This window comes from Anabrus simplex, chromosome 2, assembly GCF_040414725.1.
Source record: "Anabrus simplex isolate iqAnaSimp1 chromosome 2, ASM4041472v1, whole genome shotgun sequence".
NCBI classification, from domain to species: Eukaryota; Metazoa; Arthropoda; class Insecta; order Orthoptera; family Tettigoniidae; genus Anabrus; species Anabrus simplex.
This window is the reverse complement of record NC_090266.1, coordinates 700,812,255-700,831,326: the sequence shown is the minus strand read 5'-3', so window position 1 is coordinate 700,831,326 and position 19,072 is coordinate 700,812,255. Positions and strand designations below refer to the sequence as shown.

At 38.8% G+C, this 19,072-nt stretch overlaps 1 protein-coding gene across 3 annotated transcripts in view; it reads left to right on the top strand.

Moving 5' to 3' along the window:
- LOC136864384 (hippocampus abundant transcript 1 protein) overlaps window positions 1-19,072 on the top strand; it is a 262,341-nt gene that overhangs the window by 176,622 nt on the left and 66,647 nt on the right. For all 3 annotated transcript variants that reach the window (XM_067141316.2, XM_067141315.2, XM_067141314.2), the window contains one exon: window positions 3,763-3,944. In XM_067141316.2, coding sequence (XP_066997417.1) covers window positions 3,763-3,944 — 182 coding nt within the window. The remainder of the gene's footprint in view (window positions 1-3,762; window positions 3,945-19,072) is intronic.

Below are 19,072 nucleotides of genomic sequence, written 5' to 3'. Positions count from 1 at the left end.
TGTGCGTTCGTTGTCGGCACTGATAGGATTCTTTTTGTTCTCCCAGAAACCTGTAGTGTGTACACAGCAGAGCTCTATGCTATCTGTGAAGCTCTGCGGTACGCACTGACCAATGAGCACCGTCACTTTCTTCTGTGTACTGACTCCTTGAGCTCGGTACAGTCTATTGATACCTGTTTCTCTCGGCATCCTCTGGTGCAGCGGATCCAGGACCTGCTGGCCGGGTGTTCAAATGCTGGCACCAGAATCACGTTTATGTGGCTCCCAGGCCACATGGGTGTAGAGGGAAACAAGTTAGCAGAGAAGGCTGCCAAGGAGGCAGTTACACTCCCCCCCGTTACCTTATAAGGTTCCAGCAAGTGATATTCACTCTCAGCTGAGACATTTGGTTATGTCCCATTGGGAGATGAAATGGCTGGCCACTCCAATTCCCAATAAGCTGAGAGCAATAAAAGGTACAACAAAGGTATGGAGGACATCCCTTCGGGCTTTTCAGAGGGAAGCAGTGGTATTATTATTAATAATCTTTACCATAGTGGCCGGTATTTGATTCGTATTGACTTGATCACAACAAATATGTAGGTGGATGGTCTGCCTAGTCAATACTAAATATTAATTATTTATATTTATGTAAGTCTAGTACATGTTTTGAGAATCTTAATACATTCCATTCATCAGGTAGTCAAATTAAAATTAAAATTCCTGTACACAAAAAGACCTAATTAAAAGGGGGGCCCCCATTAAGAAATCCAAAACTATTGCCAATACAATTTGACATTTTAAAAATCGAAGAGTGAATGCATGGAATTTAATTCTATCCAGTTGAATACAATAAAACACAATAGAATAAAGTCTGTATGAATTAAAATATTGAGCACTATGTTCTTTAGATCACTGTGTACTTAATGATCTGATGATTTCTTGTACAATTCAATTGGAGTTAGGAATAAAATAAAATAGTGCAAAAACTTTTTGTCATGCCGAAACCATCCATTAATGGGTGTGTTATGCAGCCAGGTGATATGAGCTTAAAATGATCAATAAAATGATACAAGAAGTACGTGAGGCTGTCATGTAACTATTAAGGATATATAAAAGCGGCTGAAGTTGTTCGGCGACTGATTCTATATATCGTTAATAGTTACATGACAGCCTCACGTACTTCTTGTATCATTTTATTGATCATTGATATCACCTGGCTGCATAACACACCCATTAATGGATGGTTTTGGCATGACAAAAAGTTTTTGCACTATTTTATTTTATTCTTTACTCTAATTGAATTTTACAAGAAATCATCGGATCATCAAGTACACAGTGATCTAACGCCACAACAAGAACATAGTGCTCAATATTTTAATTCATACAGACTTTATTCTACTGTGTTTTATCGTATTCGACTGGATGGAATTCAATTCCATGCATCCACTCTTCGATTTTTAAAATGTCAAATTGTATTGGCAATAGTTTTGGATTTCTTAATGCCCCCCCCCCTTTTAATTAGGGCTTTTTGTGTACAGGAATTTTAATTTGACTAGCTGATGAAGGGAATGTATTAAGATTCTCGAAACAATGTACTAGACTTATGTAAATAAATATAAATAATTAATATTTAGTATTGACTAGGTGGACCATCCACCTACATATTTGCAGTGGTATTATGTCGTCTTCAGATCGACCACGATATACTAACGCACTCCAATTTATTGAAAGGCTTGCGGCAATCATCTTACCGTGGTACACGTCCTTACGGAGTGCGTGGACCTGGTCGATCTACGCCATAGGCTAACACTCCCGAGTACCATCTCCCTCATCCTGCGAGATGACGAGCGGTCAGCAGACCTCGTCATCTGTTTTATGAGGGATAGTGTCTTTTTTATCGCGTGTAATAATGTCCTTTGTGTATTTGTGTTAACTGCGCTTTTAATCCCTTTGACTCTATTTTAATTCGTGTTTTTGTATTTTAATGTGTTATTTTAACTTCTAACATGAATTATATATATCTGTACTTCCAGCCAATGCCTTATTCCATTATTACCTCTATTTTCTATATTTTTATTAGAAAATAGGGCATTGCAAATTAGTTCCACTGATTGTTGTAATTTCATAATCATTTTTCATCACCATTTATTTTAAATTCTAGTCAGTGGATACATTTTAATATTTTAATTATCATCTCATGTTGTCCATCTCGTACCATTAGGGGCCGATGACCTTAGATGTTAGGCCCCTTTAAACAACAAGCATCATCATCCATGGTATGACTATTATGGTAGAGTTGGCTGAGGACAATGATGGCAGAGCAGTCACGATGCCTTTGATATGGTAGATTTCATTACTGTGATGTGAAGTGAGACTAGTTAAATATTGTCTACTTGATGAATATTACATGTCTTGTATGAATTCTGGTTATAATGGAAGAAGCCACAGGTCAGTAGAATAGGGTAGGATTGGTGGATAAAAACGTCCTTTGAACATAAGTAGGCCATTGTAGGCCAGGTTTGTGTGGAGATTCTTTGGCAAGGAAGGAAGAGAGAATCTGATAAGAGAAGATGGTTATGGTGTAAACCGGAATGATACTGGGTGACAAATTGTGTGTGTCTTCAATGTCCTTGTCTAAATAAGTTGCTCTTTCACTGTGTTATTTTCTTATTCAGTCACATGAATTTGAGATATGTTTATTAAATGTTGTAATACTGCACAGTGAATATTGCTTATTAGTACTGTGTAGATGCATGCAGTTACTTTGATTTTAATGTATCAGGAATTGTTCCTAGTTCATTCTGGGTTATGTCAGCAATTAATTATTTTATGAAATATTTCATAGTATCCATATTGTTGTACATTTTTTGGATGTTATGTCACTAGGGTTGCTACCTGTCCTGTATTGTATGGAAGGTCCCCATAGTTTAGGCAAAAATGATGTGTTGTAAATTATCTGTTGTTGCCCTTTATTTTTGGTGAATAAATGTAAGGAAGTAGGGGAGAAATGTTAGAGGGAAGTTAGTTTTAAGATTCTCTAAAATATCTCCTCTGGTCATATGATATCTTTGAAGACCATATTGCTGCAAAGTTACTAGTGTTCAATTTGAAGAAAAGCATTCATTTGTCTTATCTGAAAGGTGCAATTGGATGTGTTCATTTAACCAAGGTGATTGACGCTCCTGTGGACATCCTGGAATCTGGTGAAGATCCATCGCAGAAGTGGGTAAAATTGTTTACAAAGCATAATGAAGTGTATAAACTTAAGAAACTTGAACAAATGGGGTGTTTTGTGATTAGTGTTTCTGGTTTGAATGCATTTCTTGAAGTATATTCTCCTTGATGGCAAACAAGTGGACTGAAGCAGGAAATCAATGTTAGCATCACTAATAAGGAGTGAACTTCTGATTTCACCAAATATGAAAACATCATGTCAAGAATTCCATACCATGATAAAATCTGATGATTTTAAGACAGAAGAGTCAAATAGCAAATACAACTGGAAGAAATATGTCAATTTAATCCTGGTCTCAGATCAGTGTCCGTTACTTCCAAAATATGTTCCATATTTTCAGTGACGTACTGTGTTATGTTTGGTAAATGGTGGCAACCCTATGCCACATTACATAATGTTGCTTAATATTTTGAAAATGCCTGCTGTTACAATGACAGTAGCTACAAAAGTCTCTGATGTTTGGTCGTCTGTTTATTTTTATTAGTTTTGTAATTATTGCTGAGAATTATTCGATGAGAGTAAATTACTTTTCCTGTCGTTTTCAGGTTATGGATTTCAGTGTGGTCATGGTGGCTGTTTTCATTGCCACAGTGGGAATATTATCTGTGGGAGCTCAGATTGTTCTTGGCTTCTTGATGCGTTCGCTTGGTAGTAAACATACTATTATGGTTGGACTTGTGTTTGAGATGCTGCAACTTATGTGGTATGGCTTTGGCTCCCAGACCTGGTGAGTTCATATTTCATCAAAACAGTAGTAGTTCATTTTAACAACTATCAACGCTTCAAATTCTGACATTTTGGACAGAGTTCTTTCTCAGTATTATGTCCTGATAAAAGGAACAGCAGCTTCTTACTATGAAATATTTCGGAATTGTTTCTTTTGACATATTGCAGGAATATGGATTCTTTATTTCAGTTGACATATTGTATCTTCTTTTCTTTTAATTATTTTTCATGCATTAAATTTTAAAGATTGGGCTTAAGTATGACAGTATTTTAAGTAAAACCAATCAGTTTTGAATATGCTATCAAGACATAAGTTAGTGAGTAGAAAAACAAAATTGCTGCTGAAATTCAAAACTTGTACAACAATTACAACAATGACTTTACAGTGTCAAAGTTTCAACCAAAGTGTATCAGTTAAAAGGTCACTGCTAATGGAAGTTGGAATTAAAATTTTCAAGGTTAGTTGGGATTCTTACAACATACGGTGTGGAAAGTAATTCATTATCTGCTATATACTACCATGCTACATATTTTTGATTACAGACCATAAACTTCATTTCATCGAAAGGGCGGTAGCAGCCTTTCGGTAGTTGCAAGGGCGGCAGTCTGGATGATTGACTGATACGGCCTTGTAATAATACTCAACATGGCTTAGCTGTGTTGATACTGCTACACGGCTGAAAGCAACGGGAAACTACAGCCGTAACTAACTCCCGAGGACATGCAGCTCTCTCTGTATGAATGATGTACTGATGATGGCTTCCTCCCGGGTAAAATATTCCGGAGGTAAACTAGTCCCCCATTCGGATCTCCGGGTGGGGACTACACGAGAGGGGGCGATCATCAGGAAGATGGATACTGACATTCTGCGAGTCGGAGCGTGGAATGTTAGAAGTTTGAATCGTTGTGGTAGGTTAGAGAATCTGAAAAGGGAGATGGATAGGCTAAAGTTAGATGTAGTTGGCATAAGTGAAGTACGTTGGCAGGAAGAACAAGATTTTTGGTCAGGCGACTACCGAATTATCAACACAAAATCAAACAGAGGAAATGCAGGAGTTGGTTTAATAATGAATAAGAAAATAGGGCAGCGGGTAAGCTACTACGACCAGCATAGTGAAAGAATTATTGTCGTCAAGATAGACACCAAACCAATGCCCACCACAATAGTGCAGGTCTATATGCCTACTAGTTCAGCAGATGATGAAGAAATCGAAAGAATATATGAGGAGATAGAAGATTTAATACAATATGTAAAAGGTGACGAGAATCTAATTGTGATGGGAGACTGGAATGCAGTGGTAGGCCAAGGAAGAGAAGGTAGTACAGTAGGAGAATTTGGATTGGGATGAAGGAACGAAAGAGGAAGTCGTCTGGTTGAATTCTGCACTGACCATAATTTAGTCCTTGCCAATACTTGGTTCAAACACCACAAACGACGGCTGTATACGTGGACGAGACCTGGAGACACTGGAAGGTATCAAATAGACTTCATTATGATTAGGCAGAGATTAAGAAACCAGGTGTTGGATTGCAAAACTTTCCCAGGAGCAGACGTGGACTCTGACCACAACTTGTTGGTCATGAAATGCCATCTGAAGTTGAAGAAATTGAAGAGAGGAAAGAATGCAAAAAGATGGGATCTAGACAAGTTGAAAGAAAAGAATGTGAGGGATTGTTTCAAGGAACATGTTGCACAAGGACTAAATGAAAAGGCTGAAGGAAACACCATAGAGGAAGAGTGGAGAGTCATGAAAAATGAAGTCAGTAGGGCTGCTGAAGAAATGTTAGGAAGGAAGAAAAGATCAACTAAGAATCAGTGGATAACTCAGGAGATACTAGACCTGATTGATGAACGACGAAAATACAAGAATGCTAGAAATGAAGAGGGCAGAAAAGAATACAGGCGATTAAAGAATGAAGTGGATAGAAAGTGCAAGGCAGCTAAGGAAGAATGGCTGAAGGAGAAATGCAAGGATGTCGAAGGCTGTATGGTCCTGGGAAAGGTAGATGCTGCATACAGGAAAATCAAGGAAACCTTTGGAGAAAGGAAATATAGGTGTATGAATATTAAGAGCTCAGATGGAAAACCACTTCTAGGGAAAGAAGACAAAGCAGAAAGATGGCAGGAGCATATCCAACAGTTGTATCAAGGTAAAGATGTAGATAATTTGGTTCTGGAACATGAAGAGTCTGTTGATGCTGATGAAAAGGGAGACCCAGTTTTGAGGTCAGAGTTTGACAGAGCTGTGAGTGACCTCAATAGGAACAAGGCACCTGGAATTGATGACATTCCCTCTGAATTACTGACTGGCTTAGGAGAAACCAGCATGGCAAGGTTATTTCATTTAGTGTGCAAGATGTATGAGACAGGAGAAGTCCCATCCGATTTTCAGCAGAATGTTGTTATACCTATTCCCAAGAAAGCCGGTGCTGACAGGTGTGAAAACTACCGCACCATTAGTTTAGTATCTCATGCCTGCAAAATTTTAACACGTATTATTTACAGAAGAATGGAAAAACAAGTTGAAGCTGAGTTGGGAGAAGATCACTTTGGCTTCAGAAGAAATGTAGGAACACGTGAAGCTATCCTGACTTTACGTCTGATCTTAGAGGATCGAATCAAGAAGGACAAGCCCACGTACATGGCATTCGTAGATCTAGAAAAGGCATTCGATAATGTTGATTGGACCAAGCTATTTATGATTCTGAAGGTGATAGGGATCAGATACCGAGAACGAAGAATTATCTACAATCTGTATAAAAATCAGTCTGCAGTGATAAGAATCGAGGGCTTTGAAAAAGAAGCAGCAATCCAGAAAGGAGTGAGGCAAGGCTGCAGTTTGTCCCCTCTCCTTTTCAATGTTTACATGGAACAGGCAGTAAAGGAAATCAAAGAGAAATTTGGAAAGGGAATCACAGTCCAAGGAGAGGAAATCAAAACCTTGAGATTTGCCGATGATGTTATTTTATCTGAGACTGCAGAAGATCTCGAGAAGTTGCTGAATGGTATGGATGAAGTCTTGGGTAAGGAGTACAAGATGAAAATAAATAAGTCCAAAACAAAAGTAATGGAGTGCAGTCGAACGAAGGCAGGTGATGCAGGAAATATTAGGTTAGGAAATGAAGTCTTAAAGGAAGTAGATGAATATTGTTACTTGGGTAGTAAAATAACTAACGATGGCAGAAGTAAGGAGGACATAAAATGCAGACTAGCACAAGCAAGGAAGAGCTTTCTTAAGAAAAGAAATTTGCTCACTTCAAACATTGATATCGGAATTAGAAAGATGTTTTTGAAGACTTTCGTGTGGAGCGTGGCATTGTATGGAAGTGAAACATGGATGATAACTAGCTCAGAAAGAAAGAGAATAGAAGCTTTTGAAATGTGGTGTTACAGAAGAATGCTGAAGGTGAGATGGATAGATCGAATCACGAATGAAGAGATACTGAATCGAATTGGTGAGAGGAGATCGATTTGGCTAAATTTGACAAGAAGAAGAGATAGAATGATAGGACACATCTTAAGACACCCAGGACTTGTTCAGTTGGTTTTTGAAGGAAGTGTAGGGGGTAAGAACGGTAGGGGTAGACCAAGATATGAATGTGACAAGCAGATTAGAGCAGATGTAGGATGCAGTAGTTACGTAGAAATGAAAAGGTTAGCACAGGATAGGGTGGCATGGAGGGCTGCATCAAACCAGTCTATGGACTGATGACTCAAACAACACAAACTTCATTTTATCCGTATTGATGGTAGAACTCTTACATTAATACCACAATAGTATTTATTATCCTCCTAAGTCATTCAATACATTAGTATCATCTTATAAAATCACAATTGGAATAAGCCCCACCCACAGCACACAAGTCCAGGAACCGGGCGAGTTGGCCGTGCGGTTAGGGGCGCGCGGCTGTGAGCTTGCATCCGGGAGATAGTGGGTTCGAATCCCACTGTCGGCAGCCCTGAAGATGGTTTTCCGTGGTTTCCCATTTTCACACCAGGCAAATGCTGGGGTGTACCTTAATTAAGACCATGGCGCTTCATCCAACTCCTAGGCCTTGTCTATCCCATCGTCGCCATAAGACCTTATCTGTGTCGGTGTGATGTAAAGCCACTAGCAAAAAAAAATACATGTCCAGGAACTTCCACCAGACTCCCACAAGTCACACCCTCCCCCTCCACACCACTCCCCCTCCACACCACTCCCTTCCAACAGTCCTACCTGTACCTCACTTCTAAGAACATAGCAGTCAGAAGTGAAACTCCGTAATCAGCGGACGCAGGACGGTCAAGTGGGCAACAGATCGTAAGTTAAACGCAGTTAGCTGAGACATCTAGCTTTATTCACATTCATTTCTAAGTAATTTAAAAATTCCATTACAGATTATAGTTAATTGATGGTTCCTCTCATGAGAACACATAATGTATAATTGAAACCTCTGACCTACTATAGAGACATCTGGACAGAAAGTATTCAAATTTTTTATTTATGGACAAGACTAAGCCTCGCTACATTGCGAATCAGAACATACGAGATAACATGCCCATTTATACCTTCCATTTTACCTTATGAACTTTTGCAGTATTTTAATGTACATTCCATAATTTTATTCTTAATGTCGTTTTAATTCAAGGTGTTTTACTGAAGATGACTCGTAGCGACTGAAACATGTCTAATTAACACTCGTCTTATAAGATGATACTAATGTATTGACTTAGGAGGATAATAAGTACTGTTTTCGTATTAATGTAAGAGACTTATTCCTGGTGCATACAATGAGCGAGTTGGCCATGCAGTTATGGGTTGCGCAGCTGTGAGCTTGCATTTGGGAGATAGTGGGTTTGAACCCCACTGTTGACAGTCCTGAAGATGGTTTTCCATAGTTACCCTATTTTCATATCAGGCAAATTGTGGGACTGTACCTTAATTAAGGACAGGCTGCTTCCTTCCCACTCCCAGCCCTTTCCTATCCCATCGTCGCCATAAGACGTATTTGTGTTGGTTTAACATAAAGCAACTTGAAAAAAAAAAAAAAAACCCTGATGAATGCAAAGATTAAATGTACAAGTTTCATTGACGTATGATCTCTGTGTAACAGGCATTTACTGTCAGTTTTAAATTGGCGTAGACTTACTGGATTTATGGTCTGCTGTTACCATAGCAAGACTTCTAATGACTGGTCAGATATGACTTTTTTTTAACCACACGGCACATAATCTACAGTGAAACAAAGATATACAGTAGTGGAGGCCAAAGAAATAATGTACGAGGCGCATTCAAGACAGAGAGATTGATTGATTGATTGATTGATTGATTGATTGATTGATTGATTGATTGATTGATTGATTGATTGATTGATTTTACAATATACAGAAATAAAGTTTGACACATTAAGTGATAAATGGGAGAAGAAATGGACTGAAGTGATCTAGACATATCAGAATAATAAATGAAGGAAAATAAGAAACTGGGGAAGGTGGATTTAATAAGAACAGCATACAGTTAGGCAGCTGGACCTAGACAGGTGCACATGTTTGATGAGGGGCAGTGGGGAGACCAGGTAAAATAGGGAGGAATTATATTTGTTCTGACCCAGATAAATCTGGATAAGGGGAGATGATGATGATGATATTATTATTATTATTATTATTATTATTATTATTATTATTATTATTATTATTATTATTATTATTATTATTATTATTATTATTATTATTATTATTATTATTATTATTATTTCTTCATCTTCACACAAAAAGCCCAAGTCTGTCATCACAGGCATTGCTGTTTGTGTTGTCGGTGTGATATGAACTTCGGAGCCATTCATTGTTTCCTATCCCTGTACTTTGTGGTGATTATTTCTGCTGTTGGAGCTCATGCTTTGAAAATACAGGTACTGACTGCTGTATTACAAGTTGCTTGATGTTTCCTTTCTCAGAGTGATGGTCCTTAACAGTTTATTAAAGAGAGATCTAATATTTTGAAATTTAAAACAAAATGTAAGTTTTTAAACTTCAAACAAACAAACAAACAAACAAATACTAAACAAGCAAGCAAGAAATCAGGAAGTCATTCTCTTATACAAACTTGTTTCATGCAAAATTGAGTTTGGCACTGTTAAATGATGCCAGTAATCGTTAAGAAGCATTTTTCAAAGCAGAGCTCGATAGTGATGACTAGAGCCCGGATTATATGTAATTATATGTTCTGTTCCCATATATGTAGGTACAAGAAAAGCTTAAATGTCGGCAAATCACACTAAAAGGACCATTATTTCAGGAGTTTAAAGATACGTATTTTTACATATTTCGATGCATAATAAATATTTTGATAAGTATTACATATTTTAAATATTTTGAGGGATATTGCGCATACGAAAGAAAACAATAGGGATGTATAGAACTAGCACCGATAGAGCGCACTGCTGTTATACTGGGTAAGCGCAATGCGCTCTTCATTTGTCTCCTCTGTACTCATGCTGCTACAGTAAATATCCACGAATTTAAGTTGCTTAAATTGTTATTTTCGTGACTATGCCGAGCTGTTGCAGTGTTCCTCTTTGAAAAAAAAATCAGGGAAGCCCATTCTTTTTCGTTTCACCAGTTTCCACAAAATAAAGAAATGAGGACGAAATGGTACATGCTATTAGAAGGAAAAATTTCGGTGAGAAGAATCTGACTGAAAATATTAAAGTGTGTTCCCATTATTTTAAACCCGGTGATTTCATGAAAACTTTGTTGGGTAAGTGCGATTTACGAAGGGAAATAATTCCTATTTTCGACCCACAAACTGATTTAGGCATTTTGATAACCAGCGAATTTATGCGTTTGTATTTAAAGGTGAGGGAGCAAGATTAAAACCGGGCGCTGTTCCATCGCTTTTTCCGTGGACCATGAACATAACAAAAACAAGGAAGAGGCCATACACCAGAAAATTGCCGGATTACCACGATAAACCTACAATATCGGAATATGCAGAAATAACCTCCTTTGAAGTATGGGAAGAAATCGTGAATATACCTGAAGAAGTGAATGTTACATTTGTGACTCTCATTTTCAAAGACATCAGCAATCAAAAACTACTACAGGTAATTTGTTTTTTGAGCAAACAATGCGTAATCGTGATGCCATATTGCTTTATACAGGGTTTGTAGACGTCCAACATTGTAAGCTGGCGTTTGCTGTTCTGGAAGAAAACAGATACAATTTACTGATATTCCCTCTTGAACCCAGACTTTGTTTCTTCTTGACAGTTATGAAGCTAAGGACCAACAAATCTGACAAGGAACCAGGCCTTAACTTCGGAATCCATAAAACTACTGTTTGGAGAATATTTAATGTTTGGATTAATTTCATGTGCTGCCAATTTAAAGGGTTGCTTTTAGACAGAAATACCCCTGGACTAGAGTTATAACTGGTGCAACTGAGATTATACATAGCAAACTTGTTCCAAGGGCATACATTCCACTTTCATAGGGCTAACTGGCCTCAACCGTTTGGTAGAGGGATGCTGAATAGTTTATACATTTTAGCTGCATGTTTCTGAACACTGAATAATACCAGTCATGGGGAAGTGCTCTAATGCGTAGCTTACAGCAGCAATATGCTTACAACATGCCTTGGGGCCTGCTCCAGCAAAACTTTCACATTCCCCTCCTACAATGTCACCAGGTAATCCTAAAATAACCTTCACATTATAGGTCTTATGTTTTGTGTACTTGGATTTCACAGCACTGCATTTTAGAATTTCACCCGATTGAAATTAACCTTTTATAAACAAAACACTTTTCACTGAAAAGTCTGTATCTAGCATAACACAATGATTTGTAGTTGGAAACAGGTGCTCCATCTATTTTCGATTTTCTAAATACGAAGTAATCCATCATGTGAAAATTTGTGATCGTGATCTTCACCTTATGGTTGATGGCCAAAATATTCAAAAGAACCGGCTCTGGGAAACTCAAGAATATTCACATGCCTTTGGTGGTGGACAAAGGCTGTATCTTCAGTTTCATGTAAGCCATCAACCTAAAAAGAATACATGAATCGAAGTCCATAAGCAAGGGGAGCAAGTGCTTGTTTAAATATATATATTTATGATTTAAGTCTTGTGGAGGTACATTTATATATTTATCAATGCACAATACTCAAGTAATTGTAATCTTCAGGAAAAGGCATGCTGAATCCTATTCATTATTTGGATAATAAAGCGTGTTATAATTTTCTAATTACCGCTGTAGTTATTCTTCCTTCCTCCCGCTAGTTTTAGCTTTTCTGGTCCGTAGCTCATTTTGCAGCTGTTTAAGGCTTAAACGCTGAAAATCATCCATAATATGCTAGGGAATATACCTATACAATTAATTAATATAGTCTTGGAGTAAAATTAGAGAAGATACAATCGGCTTTAGCTCAGAACACTCGGTCACATTCTATACATTACTCGCAGCTGACTGGGGGAAACATAAGACGATCGCCTTGCGCTTACCCAGTAGTACACGAGCGCTATCTGGCGCGAACTTTCTCTGCCTACATCCCTATTCTTTTTCACTAATTTTATGATGGTTTAAGTTTTTTAATTAAACACTTGAAAATAGTTTAAAAAGCCTGTACACCTGTAACATCTGAATATAATTAATAATTTAAAGTGAAGTATTCTGTCAAAGAATCGCATCCCTTAGCTATGTTGATGGTTTGTACATCCCTTAAGAAATAATGGTACAGTGTGAAGGATGGGTCAATGATATGTCGCTGCTACTACAGAGAAAGACGCAAAGTATGACAGATGTATTGGGTACAATTCGCTGAGAAGAATGAGAACGTATCTTCCAGTATCATTCCTTATTTGAAATACGTGCCAGTGGCTTCATGTGAACTAAAAGGTTTATATATATATATATATATATATATATATATATATATAAGAACATCCTAACAGACAGAAGGCATTTGATGACTGCAGAAAATTTGGAGAAAAAATCTTATTTGCTCCCCCAAATGAAAATTAGAGGTTGAATAACATCTGCACCTTTAACTATTTTCAGGTTTGTTTCATTTTCTGTGTACAAGATTACATCAAATAAAGCTTGGGTGTACCGGGCGAGTTGGCCGTGCGCGTAGAGGCGCGCGGCTGTGAGTTTGCATCCGGGAGATAGTAGGTTCGAATCCCACTATCGGCAGCCCTGAAGATGGTTTTCCGTGGTTTCCCATTTTCACACCAGGCAAAGGCTGGGGCTGTACCTTAATTAAGGCCACGGCCGCTTCCTTCCAACTCCTAGGCCTTTCCTATCCCATCGTCGCCATAAGACCTATCTGTGTCGGTGCGACGTAAAAAAGCCCCTAGCAAAAAAAAAAAGCTTGGGTGTTAAGTTATATATTTTTGATTTATTACATATTTAACCACATATTTTGTCAATTTTAGCTACATATTTATGTACATATTTCTTATTTTTATATTACATATAATCTGCGCTCTAGTGATGACCGCACACAACTTTCAGCTATGCTTAGAAGAAATTTACTAACATCTGACCTTCCATATAAAGTCCGACATCAGTGCCAATGGGAAGAAATGAAAGGTGGCAGTTTTCTACCTTCTGCTTTAAGCGGCAACCTTCTCATAAAGTTGCTCCTCACTATCTACTTTAATTCGCTTGACACACACTTTATGTGATCTGTTGTACCTCATTGCATGGTCAGTCAGTAAACAGAGATGTTTGATCTACATTTCCAGTTTGAGAGTGCAGACAATTAACCGATCATCTTTGATGTGCATTTATGGCTGTCACCCAGGTGGCAGATCCCGTATCAATTATCTTTCCTTTTCTTTAAAAATTTAAAAGAACTTGGAAATTTATCGAACATATCCTGTGATAAATTATTCCAATCCCTAATGCCTCTTCGTATAAATGAATATTTGCCTCAATTAGTCCTCTTGAATTCCAACTTTATCATCATATTATGATTTTTACTACCCAGCCAGGCTGAGTGGCTCAGACGGTTGAGGCGCTGGCCTTCTGACCCCAACTCGGCAGGTTCGATCTTGGCTTAGCCTCATGATAGTTGAAGGTGCTCAAATACATCAGCCTCATATCGGCAGATTTATGGGCACGTTAAAGAACTCCTGCAGGACAAACGTCTGGCACCTTGGTGTCTCCAAAAACAGTTCCCATACCTATCCTTTGATTTTCTTCCTGAAGTTCATATGAGTGCAAATTATGTTTACCATAGCTTACTTTTTTTGCTAAATTAAATTTCTTTTTAAGTTCCTTCTATCTTTCCTTACTTCCACAACCATCCCTAACTCGGTTTCTTTCTAACCTGCACCTCCTTCTTTATATCATTATTTCTCTGTTATAATATAGAGCAGGGCCTCTCAGGGTGCATGCGCCTGGTGCATGCACTGTGCAGAAGACGACTTTGCTTGGTTGACCAGAGTGCAGACCCCCACTCCTCGATTTGGAGCAATAGCGCTGTCTCTCTCTTTCCCCACACCTGTCTCACTTGCTCCCCCTGTCTTCCTCTTCGTCACTTGCTCTGTACCGCTCCAAATCCGAGCCGAGTTGAGGCGAGCTTAGCCGAGTAGCCCAGAGATGAAGCGTTGAGCCGAGCGGGGCCAAGGCACAGTGCACGGAGCTCTTGCGCCTCGATTTGCACGCGCGAGATTTTTGGCGTTTGAGAGGCCCTGGTATAGAGGGTCTGGTCCTTACAATTCCTTTTCACATCTGGTTTCACACTTCTCAAACATTGCTTTAAACCAATCCCATAGGCTGTTTTACATTTTTATTTACTATTTTCCACTAATCATAATTACTTTCGAAAAACTCCCCCGTGCCTTTCTTATCAACCATATGGTCTTGTCTAATAGTCTTTGTTTTTACAACATCCTTTACTATAGCATTTATTTTTAACTACAACAAAACAGCTTTGAGATCACTTATACCATACTTATACTTACAGAAGAATGCTGAAGGTGAGATGGATAGATTGAATCACAAATGAAGAGATTCTGAATCAAATTGGTGAGAGGAGATCGATTTGGCTAAATTTGACTAGAAGAAAAGATAGAATGATAGGACACATCTTAAGACACCCAGGACTTGTGCTGTTGGTTTTTGAGGGAAGTGTGGGAGTAAGAATGATAGGGGTAGACCGAGGTTTGAATATGACAAGCAGATTATAGCAGATGTAGGATGTAGCAGTTGTAGAAATGGAAAGTTTAGCACAGAATATGGTGGCATGGGGAGCTGCATCAAACCAGTCTGTGGTGTGATTACTCAACATACCATCTATCACTTCAGTTTTTCTATAGACCTCATCTGGTTTTATCAGCACAATGTCTAGGAGATTTTTCCCTCTAGTTGATTCCATTGTTTTCTGATTCAGCTGTCATTTCCAGATTAACTTGCCATTTGTTGGTGATGCTTCCTGTCGTTTGCATTACCTTTCCAGTTAACATTTGGTAAATTTAGATAACCTGCTGCATTAATGTTCATTTCTGTGTCATTTGCCACATAACTGATTATCTTACAAAATAATTCTGCATAAAAGCATCAGTCATCCTTTCAGGTCTGTACACCCCAAAAACATCAAGTTGCCTATTATCTTTAGAGATGAGCCTCACACCTAGAATTTCATGTTTCTCATCCTTAACTTCTTTTGTAGCTTAAAAATTATTCTTTCACCAGTATGAGTACTACCCCTCTTTCCATTCCTATTCTGTCTACGATGAACACTCCAGTTCCGGGAGAAAGTTTCTACATCCCTAATATTACTTCTCAGCCATGAGTCAAGCCGAGCGAGTTGGCCGTGCGTTTAGGGGTGCACAGATGTGAGCTTGTGTTCAGGAGATAGTGGGTTTGAACCTCACTGTCGGCAGTCCTAAAGATGGTTTTCCGTGGTTTCCCATTTTCAAACCAGGCGAATGCTGGGGCTGTACCTTATTTAGGGCCATCACTGTTTCCTTCCCACTCTTAGCCCTTTCCCATCCCTTTGTTGCCATAAGGCCCACCTGTGTCAGTGCGAAGTACAACAAATTGAAGAAAGCCTGTGATTCAGCTCCTGTTACAATATCTGGTCACTATATATCTATTAAATGACTTCATTCTGTTCCTTTCTTTGCACTACTGCTATTACTGCTGCTGCTTCTTCTATTTCTACCACTTTTTCTCACACCTTTGGGGTCGCGGGTGCGAACTCATCACATACATGGATTTGACCCTGTTTTACGGCCAGATGCCCTCCCTCACGCCAACCCTATATTCAGGGATGTAATCACTATTACGTGTTACTGTGGTAGTTTGTAGTATGGTGTGTTGTCTGAATATGAAGAGGAGAGTGTTGGGACATACTTAAACACCCAGTCCCTGAGCCAGAAGAATTAATCAGAGGCAATTAAAATCCTCGACCAGGCCGGGAATCGAACCCCGGACCCTCTGAACCGAAGGGCAGTACGCTGACCATTCAGCCAACGAGTCGGACACTTCTAATGTTTAACACTAACAATTTTATGTCATCCCTACTTGACTTCCACTGAGCGAGTTGGCTGTGCAGTTAGGGTCATGTAGCTGTGAGATAGCATTCGGAAGATGGTGGATTCGAATCCTACCATCAGCAGCCCTGTTTTCCATAGTTTCCCATTTTCACACTATGCAAATGCTGGGCTCTATCTTAATTAAGGCCACAGCTGCTTCCCTCCCAATACTAATCCTTTCCTCTATCTGTGCATTGCTGAAAACCTTTGATGTATTCGTGCGACATTAATCCGCTAGGAAAAAAACTCAACCTTCCAGCTCCCTATTCTCTTATGACCGTTCCTTAGTCCACCCCATTTCCCTGAATGTACAGTACCTCCCTATAACTCTTCTAAACAATCAGACCTCGCTTGTTGCAGTTCACTTATTGCACCATTGCAGTTCAAGTGAAGGCCATCTGAGCATAGATCCCTATCTTGTACCCACCCACTAGGACAGGCCTTTCCAACTTGAGCACTTAGTGCTGGGGCGCACCAGCGCTGCACTCAGCAGCACCGTTCCCCTCCTTCCCCACCTACCTCACGCAGTGGTTGGTGCATGTGTACGTAAGAGACAGTACATTCATTCTCATACCGTCTATGTGTGTGTCATTCTCAGTGGAATCTATTCGATAGAACAGACAGCGGAGCAGTTGATTTCTCTTTCGTTGAAAATGTTGTATAATCCTTCAAGGGTGGATTCATATTTTGTTCTCAGTACTGAAGGGAAAGCTCAATGTTTAATTTGTCATGCCATTTTAAGTGTAAAGTCTTCAACTGTTCGACGACACTACCACAATAAACATGTTTCCACCTATGATGACATTGTTGGTGCAGCAAGAACCGAACAAATTGCTAAGTTAAAATCGGAATTGCCACGTTCTTCAGAGATAAGTAATCACTTACTCATTAGGAATTGTTTTAACCATGCAGTCTAGGAGATCTGTTTTCGTTTTTGGTTTTGTATTATTAAGAACTGTTTAGAATTAGACTTAAATGTGCTGCTAAGAAAACACACCGGGTGAGTTGGCGGCGCGGTTAGGGGAGCTCAGCTGTGAGCTTGCATCTGGGAGATAGTGGGTTCGAACCCCACTGTCGGCAACGCTGAAGATGGTTTTCCGTGATTTCCCATTTTGAAACCAAGAAAATGCTGGGGCTGTTCCTTAATTAATGCCATGGCTTCTTCCTTCCCATTCCTAGCCTTTTCCTTTCCCATCGTTGCCATAAAACCTATTGCAAAAGCAAAAAACCACAAAGTTAATTATTTTATCTCCCTGTCACACAGATACTTGAACCCAACACTTTACAGTAGAAGGCGCAGTTCGAGCACGTTATGGGCTATTGTTGCTCTGAAAGTTGCAAAAAGTGGGCGACCCTTTAGTGATAGTGAATTTGTAAAAGAATGTTTAATAGAGTGCTTGGAAGTACTGTGTCCACGCTCTGTGGCTCACTTTTAGGCGATAAGCTTGTCATAACAAACCATCTCTCGTCACATACAGGAACTTACGTTTGTCTACTTATGAAAATCTTGGAGACTATCAGAAGTCGTTACAGACTTTGCACTCTGAACTCGATGCCCGATTCAAAGAAATGAATGATATGGCACCTCAACTTGAAGTATTTATGACCCCATTTACAGCACGTCTTGAAAAATCACCATCATATTTCCAAACAGAGCTTATAAGACTAGAGGGCGACGCAATCCTAAAGGACAGGTACTACCACTACAGCGGTGGTTTAATATCCTTTTACAAAGGTGTTCAACCACAAGAATTTCCAAAACTTCAAGCAGTTGCCTTAAAATTTTTGTCCATGTACGAGAATTTCTCATTGTACCCTTTGTAACCATTATTGGTAAATTAGTTGCCGCAAAACGATGTCAACAATCTACTTAAACTCTAAATGTAGGATACAAACATTACAACTGATGTTATGAGTTGAGATATGTTTCGCTTAACTGTTAAGAAGGGTAAAATTACCTCAGACCCTGTTTATTATACAAGGGAAATACGAAAATTAAAAAGAAAATGTAGAATAGTAAACAGGAAAATCAAAGAGGGTAGGGAGAATAGAGAAACTAGAAAACAGCTCATGAGGGAACTGAATAGAGTGAAAAAGGAAGCAAAAGAGAATTATATGAATGGGATACTTCAAGAGGGTAATGACCACAAAGGGAAATGGAAAAAGCTGTATTCATATATTAGGAATCAAAAAGGGAAAGGAATCCAAATTCCTACAATGGTGGGAGAAGGGGGCGAACACTTTTTAACAGATACTGAGAAAGCAAATTTATTTAGTACGGAATTCAGAGATTCAGTAGAAGATTGTCAGGACTTGGAAACCGTAACAGAAAATAAAAAGGGAGAGACACAGAGGGAAACAAGAAGCTTCTCATTCACAAATGAAGACATTTTCAGAGAAATCCAACTGCTTCAGCAAGGAAAAGCAGCAGGAAGTGATAAAATTACTGGGGAGGTATTAAAGACAATGGGGTTTTACATAATGCCTTATTTAAAATTTCTCTTTGACAATGTCATAAATAATAGTGTAATACCAAAGGAATGGAAGGAATCTGTAATAATACCAATTTATAAAGGAAAGGGTGATAAAAGGAAACCAGAGA